Source organism: Ipomoea triloba, chromosome 1, assembly GCF_003576645.1.
Source record: "Ipomoea triloba cultivar NCNSP0323 chromosome 1, ASM357664v1".
Classification (NCBI taxonomy): domain Eukaryota; kingdom Viridiplantae; phylum Streptophyta; class Magnoliopsida; order Solanales; family Convolvulaceae; genus Ipomoea; species Ipomoea triloba.
Window position 1 is genome coordinate 29,147,060 of NC_044916.1, and position 7,017 is coordinate 29,154,076.

Below are 7,017 nucleotides of genomic sequence, written 5' to 3' on the forward strand. Positions count from 1 at the left end.
AAGGCAAAGGGGTCAGGAAGAGCTTCTGCCTTGTAAAAATATGCTGCAATATAAATTTTATCTGACAAAATAAAACTCAAATACCAAAAGCATTTCTAGTTGTTATGTAACATGAATTTCCTCTAATATTAATAATTGTGGCAATCAGAAAATAACACAATGTAACTAATGTCAGCCCTTCCTAGCATCACAGAGAACTGATAGTTAACAGTTAGCTTGTAAGAAACCAACAAAAAGCATTACAGATCAACTAGGACATAGATTGTAAATGAGAAAGAAAATAAAATTACAGCACATTACTTACACAAGAAAAATTTTTGTTCCATCCAACTCCCGTTGAATTTTCAACATCTTGTCAGCTTCCGCAGGATCCTGAAAGATTAAGAAAGGAAAGGAACTTAAGCTTATCAGCAAGTGATATAAATTAATCAAGCAAAGGGTTCAAGAAGAAATTAGTTATCACTGATGACATTAATCTGGTAATAAGAAAAATGAACTAACTAGACACCTGAAATTTATTTAGAGCTTCAAATAAGTAAGGCCATTGTCGAGTACTATCAGATTGAGCAGATCTCCATGTGTCACCAAAAGTTTTTGGTACTCATCCACAAAAATTACAAAAGTCAACAAGAGAAAATATATTACCTGATTTAGCAGTGAAAAAGCACTTCGAACCGGGTAGTGATCATCCATAAAACCCAACACACATAAGCCATTACGGTTATATGAATGCACCTTGTACTCTATTGCATTAAAAAAGTAAATGTTAGCTTTCACCTTTTCGTATCTTTTTGATGCTCTCTCGTATTTGCCTGCCTTAAAAAGAACATTTCCTTGCTCCTTTTTCGCTTTGGCAGCTTCTATTTTTTCCTGTGTATTCATTTCCCATGACTCCTTGTCCTGCAATCAACAAAGTTGTTTAGTTACTTCACCCCCTCCCTGATGTCAATGACTTAATGACATGAAAACATACTCAACCAACCTTTATAAATGACACCATCTCAACTTCATAGTACACTGTTGAATTCCCAGGAACAACAGCCAGCTCTTGTGGAGATTCAGATGAGCCAAATGCATATTCTGGTTGAATTGTTACCACTGCAATTTCTCCTTTCTTCATTGTTTTTACAGCTTTGTCAAGTCCATCAATAACTTGTTCTACATAATTAAAAATATGAACCAAGTCACAAATTTGTGCCAGCAAAGGAGACCAGTAAAAATTTAGCCCAAGTGATCAGGTAACAAAATATTACTGCATCAGCATTACCTTCGTCAATAGTAAATTCAAATGGCTCCTCGTCATATCCCTTTTTCACAAAAACAGTCCCATCTTGCAGCTTTCCCATCAGTTTCACTGCAAGAAAGGAGAACACATTTAACAAAAATGTCCATTTCAACACATTGCTCATTGCTAGTGCTTTGCTATATGCAATTTACCTTTCACCACTGCAGAATCATTAGGTAGTTGATAGCCTTCTCCCTCCTTTATAGTCTTCTTTAAGACCTTTCTGTCATTTGTCACTTCAGAAACAGTTTTCCATGAGACCAATTCAAGATTTATTTGAAGGGAAGCATTTGGTGGGACATCATGCTCCTCAGAAGTGTAGCAGGCCTGCCTTTCTCTCCAAATGCATCTGCAAAGCTATATAGTAAGCAACTATGCAGGAGTACTTTTAGTATTTACAGCGGTGATGGGTGAGTGACTTACATTGGGGCTTCACAGTCAATAGGGCTTTTTCCCCTTTCTTCATTGTTTTAACAGATTTTGACAGAGCAGGGCAGAAATAGCCTGCACAAGATTAGATTACAAGAATTACTTTCTTAACACAAGTTTCCTATAGTCAGAGAAGGGGCATTAATGGTTAGAAAAGATGAAAATACCATCTTCTACAGTAAATTCAACTCTATCAGCTTTTGAGACGACTGTTCCATCCTCAAGCCGAGCATCATACTTGACTGCAAAGAAGATTTTAATATTGTAGATAAGTAGAGAATAATATATTTAGTGGCAGTAAAACAAGCCCCGGGCCCCATGGAAATTAGATGGTTATACCCACCAAACACTTCATCAACATCTTTAGGCTTCTGCCAGCCCTCCCCTTCAACAAGTATCTTTTTAAATATTCCTCCATCTTTGCATATATCCTTCACACTCATCCAAGAGAGCAACTCCACTTCAAACTGTAGGGTGGCATTGGGTGGAATTGTTGGAGGGGACCCAGACTCCCCATAGGCCATCTCCGGGGGAATGGTGAAGAGAGCTTTCTCTCCTTTCTTCATTGTCTTAATACCTTCATCCCATCCTTTAATGACTTGTCCTGTAAACAGATAAGATTATATAATTTGGTACTTATTTTGAGCTACTAGCCTCATGAAACCAGAAACAAATTCCAAAAGCTTATTCCAAAGGAGTAAAAGGGCTACAACATGAATCATAATAGGGGGAGAATGTGTTGTAATATAGAATAGTTAAACTATAATTTATAATTTATAAGCTATAAGCTACAAATAGACTGTAGACGCATTCATTTTCAAGAACAAAAATCAAATTGAGCTATCTAACCTGAATTGAAAGAAAACCTACCTTGGCCAAGCTTAAACTTGAAAGGTGTACCCCTGTCACGGCTTGAATCAAACTGTGACCCATCAAGCAACGTGCCCACATAATGAACTGCAACAGAACCGAGAATCCATTAAGGCACGATTAAGCTTGTGAACAAATCATACGATATCATTCCGAAATACATTTATTTCATGCATCTGTTAACTTAAACCATCAGAAAAGGGAAAAACAGATAGAGGGATCACATAATTAGGCATTCAAATGTGGATAAACAAAATAAACTAAAGAGAATACTAACAGACCCCCCTTAAGAATATTGACATTGATCCCTATACGGTAAACACAACCCTATACAGTAATTTCAAAAACAGCCAATGGTAATTAATAGAGAAATCAAACATAGAATCTAGCACTATACAGTAAACACATCTAACATTTAGAGAAGCTCAAATTCATTAATCAAAGAGTATAAGGGGTCGTTTGCTTCATTTCTCTGTTTTTCCATTTCCAGTTTTCCATTTCTCCAGTTTCCTTATCCATTCCTCCCTTCCTCCAGTTTTTCATTTATCTAATTTTTTGATTTTATTAAATACAATCCTCCCATATAGGCATATAGCATTTGTACATTTCTATAACAAAGATAATAATAATAATAATAATAATAAAATAATAAAATAATAAAGATAATAATAATAATAATAATAATAATAAAAATAAAAATAATAAACATAATAATAATAATAATAATAAAGATAAAGATAATAATAATAATAATAATAATAATAATAAAGATATTATAATAATAATAATAATAATAATAAAGATAAAAAAGATAATAATAATAATAATAATAATAATAATAATAATAATAATAATAAAGATATAATAATAATAATAATGATAATGATAATAAAGATAATAATAACAATAATAATGATAATAATAAAGAAAATAATTATAATGATAATAATAAAGAAAATAATGATAATAATAATAATAATAATAATAATAATAATAATAAGAGGAGAATAGGCAATACAAAAAAAGCAAGGAAGAAGTGAGTCACCAAGCAGGTTTTGAAAAAAAAACCTCCAGGTTAGCATAGAACTTTTCACCCGTGTTTTTCCCAATTCTCCAAATGAAGAACTCCAATTTAGCTTTCTCCAAAATTATACACAAATGAAAGAATGGAGGTGGAAAGCTATGTTTGAGAATTAATTTTAGTAAACAAGTTTTCCATTTTCATTCTTCCACTTCTCCAATTCTGTGTTTTTTTTCAGACAATCCTCCGTTTTTCTATTTACTAACGACCCCTAAATCACAAAAGGTGATTTACCTCAACTTCCTTGTAGAACTTGTAAACCTCTTCTGCATAGTTGATTTACCTCAACTTATTATGGGCCTGAGTTGCATGAAATAAATCATAGAGAAAAACTGGTTTGGAGAGAATGTTAATCATACCACACTTTACCTCCCTTCCTTGTCCTTTGTTTCCTTTGTTCTCCTAAGCATTAATGGCCTAAGAATTGCCTTGATCAGTTTCAATGCTCTCTTATCACCGATCTTACACAATACTTATTTTTTTAGGAAACATGATAAGTGGAGCACTCAGATGAGGAAACATACCTGCAGTGGAGTATCAGTGAGACACCACCTGCAATGTACAGACAATGTGAATGCAGCCCTAGCACTCACAGTTCTCCAAGACTTTATGGTGTGTGCTTCATCCAGTACAATTCGATGCCAATCAACTTTATGGAATATGCTACTCCCCCCATCCTAAATCAAAGTTAAAAACTGGTTAATCAAGGTAGTCCATAACAAGTAGCATTGGGCATAGAACCAAACGAACAGAATAAATACAGTTTCAAGCTCATGGGAAAACATTGATACTGATCTGGAAAACATTGATACTGATCACTTACAGCCTTATATGCAGCAGATAGAAGACCATAGAGGTTGTCAAGACCACATCTGGTTCTGCTATCACTCTAGGGTTTACTTATGTACCCACCATAATGAACAAAAACAGAAATGCTATCTGGCTTTGAATGGGCTTCAAGTTCATCCTGATATAAGAATTATAATCAATATCAGTCACATTTTCATGTTGAAATTAAGCAAAAAAGGGGCTACAGACTAGCAAACACACCTTCCATTGACCAAGTAATGCCATAGGACAAACAATGAGAGTGCCACCTTTAATCCTTCTGTTCCTAGAATGCTGAGTAATAGCCATATCCTCAGCAAATTCTTGATTACCCTTGCCCAGCCTGGCAAGTATTAGAGCAATTGTCATTACAGTTTTCCCCAGGCCCATAGCATCTGCAGATTTATTTTACAGAGAAATCAATATATGCAACAACAATAAAATTAAACAGAGAGAGAGAGAGAGAGAGCCCAGGAGACCCCTAGTGGAGGCCGCTAAAGGAGAAAAAAATTGCCATTCCCCCATTTTTTCATAACTCAGCTCACCCTGAAAAAATAAATAAGCTTGACAATAAGTTTACAAGCATCATTACAACACATAAAATAAGATAAAAACATGGAACTCAAATCATTTTAACCTTCATATTGTAGTCACCCCCATATATAAAATGCAGGATAAACTTATTTTCAACTTCCAAATCCCATGGAGGCTGAAAGCTAAGCAAACAATGCAAGTTTTAATAGTCTTGTAATTTATAAAAGTGCAGCTATCATGTACTGAAGTATATATAATGAAGATAATATAAAAAATGCACAAAACCTACTTCTAGAGCAAGAGCCTTTTGTTCATCAAAGCGTTATCGATCTCCGGCACATTTTTCATTCTCAAAAGAAAAATTAAATAAAATTACAGCACATCACTTACAAGAATATTTATTGTTTCATCCAACTCCCTTTGAATTTTCAAAGGCTTGTCAGCTTCCGCAGGATCCTGAAAAATTAAGAGAGGAAAGGAACTTAAGCTTATCAGCAAGTGATCTAAATTAATCAAGCAAAGGGTTCAAGATGAAATTAGTTATCACTGATGACATTAATCTGGTAATAAGAAAAATGAACTAATTAGACACCTGAAATTTATTTAGAGCTTCAAATAAATGAAGGCCGTTGTTGACTACTATCAGATTGAATAGATCTCCATGTGTCACCAAAAATTTTTTGGTACCCATCCACGACCGATAAATATAAAAAATGCACATAAAAATCAGCACTTGATGAAATGAAACCTCTCTCGCAAAAAATACAAAAATCAGCAATAGAAAATATATATATATTACCTGATTTTGCAGTGAAAAAGGATTTCGAACCAGGTAGGAGATCATCCATAAAACCCAATGCACTTAAGCCATTAAAGTTATAGGAATGCACCTTGTACTCTATTGCATTAAAAAAGTAAATGTTAGCTTTCTGTGAATCATGCGATATCATTCCGAAATACATTGATTTCATGCATCTGTTAACTTAAAATCTTCCGAAGAGGGAAAAACAGATAGAGGGATGACATATTTAGGCATTCAAATGTGGATAAAAAAAAAAAACTAAAGTGAATACTAACAGACCCCCCTAAAGAATATTGACATTGATCTAGACCTATACAGTAAACACAACCTTAAAAACAGCCAATGGTAATTAATAGAGCAATCAAACATAGAATCTAGCGCTATACAGTAAACAGAGCCAATGGTGATTTACCTCAGCTTCCTTGTAAAACTTGTAAATATCTTCTGCATACTCCACAACTGCCAACTCATTGTACACATCTCCAGCATCAATATCTTCAATCTTCTCCTTTGGTAATTTAATGTTCAGTCCACAAGCAGCCTATGCAAAAACAATAAAAGACCAAAGAGAACTCCAATTATTCAATCAACAGAAACAAAAGACTTCCATTCATTCAAAGAGATGACATCAATAGAGAATGAGTCTCAATCAACCTTGCTTCGAGCAGTGAGAGTTGCAGTATAAGTCTTTCTAGATGAATCTTCAGCTGCTGCCTTTCTGCGGAGGCTGTTCTTTTCCTTCACCTCTTCTTTAGTGTCAGGGCTGATTACAACCACAGCTTCAGGCTTGATTGGCTTCACTGTAGCTCTCTTCTGAGAAGGAGGCTTTCTAGGCACCTCCATTTGCAGCAGCAACTCCATCCACATTCACAGCACCAAAACATTTCTGCAGCAAATCAAGAGATTAAGGCAGGGGACAAGTTCTTTTGAACTTCAGATTTAAAGCAACAAAGCATGATGATGGGGTGTGGGGGCATGGCATACAATAATTAATAATGGATCCTAAGCATCATTTAACACTATTGCATAGGGAAATTATAGCCACCAACCTTGTTCTTGTCAGCTGCTGCATTAGCCAGTAGCTGTGCACCAAAAACCCTTGTGAGGGGGCTAGACACCTGAGGAAGCTGCTGCTTGCCTTCATGCCCTCGAAGATAACCATATTGCCAATATCCCCAAGTACCCGGC

The 7,017-nt window shown here is 34.9% G+C and overlaps 2 protein-coding genes and 1 pseudogene across 3 annotated transcripts in view; all 3 read right to left on the minus strand.

The window, feature by feature from the left end:
* Positions 1–300: 300 nt before the first annotated feature.
* Positions 301–5,871, minus strand: LOC116012080 (annotated as a pseudogene).
* Positions 5,249–7,006, minus strand: LOC115996107 (G2/mitotic-specific cyclin-1-like). 2 transcript variants are annotated; one of them, XM_031235257.1, is made up of 6 exons: positions 6,879–7,006; positions 6,484–6,715; positions 6,242–6,370; positions 5,827–5,925; positions 5,620–5,684; positions 5,249–5,483 (listed from the first exon to the last, which is right to left on the minus strand). In XM_031235257.1, exons 2-4 carry the CDS (start codon positions 6,694–6,696, stop codon positions 5,890–5,892), a joined length of 378 nt encoding a protein of 125 aa, XP_031091117.1. In that variant the 5' UTR covers positions 6,697–6,715; positions 6,879–7,006; the 3' UTR covers positions 5,249–5,483; positions 5,620–5,684; positions 5,827–5,889. The 2 variants fall into 2 exon arrangements, with proteins under 2 accessions (XP_031091117.1, XP_031091111.1); XM_031235251.1 differs by lacking the exon at positions 5,620–5,684.
* LOC116012089 (transcription initiation factor IIB-2-like) overlaps positions 6,849–7,017 on the minus strand; it is an 861-nt gene continuing 692 nt past the window's right edge. Inside the window, exon 2 of the mRNA XM_031251559.1 lies at positions 6,849–6,967. Coding sequence (XP_031107419.1) covers positions 6,849–6,967 — 119 coding nt within the window. The remainder of the gene's footprint in view (positions 6,968–7,017) is intronic.

What these genes read in the sequence shown, in the direction of transcription:
- LOC115996107 (XM_031235251.1), bottom strand. Translation starts at nt 6,696, where the DNA reads ATGTGGATGGAGTTGCTGCTGCAAATGGAGGTGCCTAGAAAGCCTCCT. An exon ending in CTCTCACTGCTCGAAGCAAG is followed by an intron (nt 6,371 to 6,483) that starts GTTGATTGAGAC and finishes GTTTTTGCATAG; the next exon opens with GCTGCTTGTGGACTGAACAT. An exon ending in AGTTTTACAAGGAAGCTGAG is followed by an intron (nt 5,926 to 6,241) that starts GTAAATCACCAT and finishes TTAATGCAATAG; the next exon opens with AGTACAAGGTGCATTCCTAT.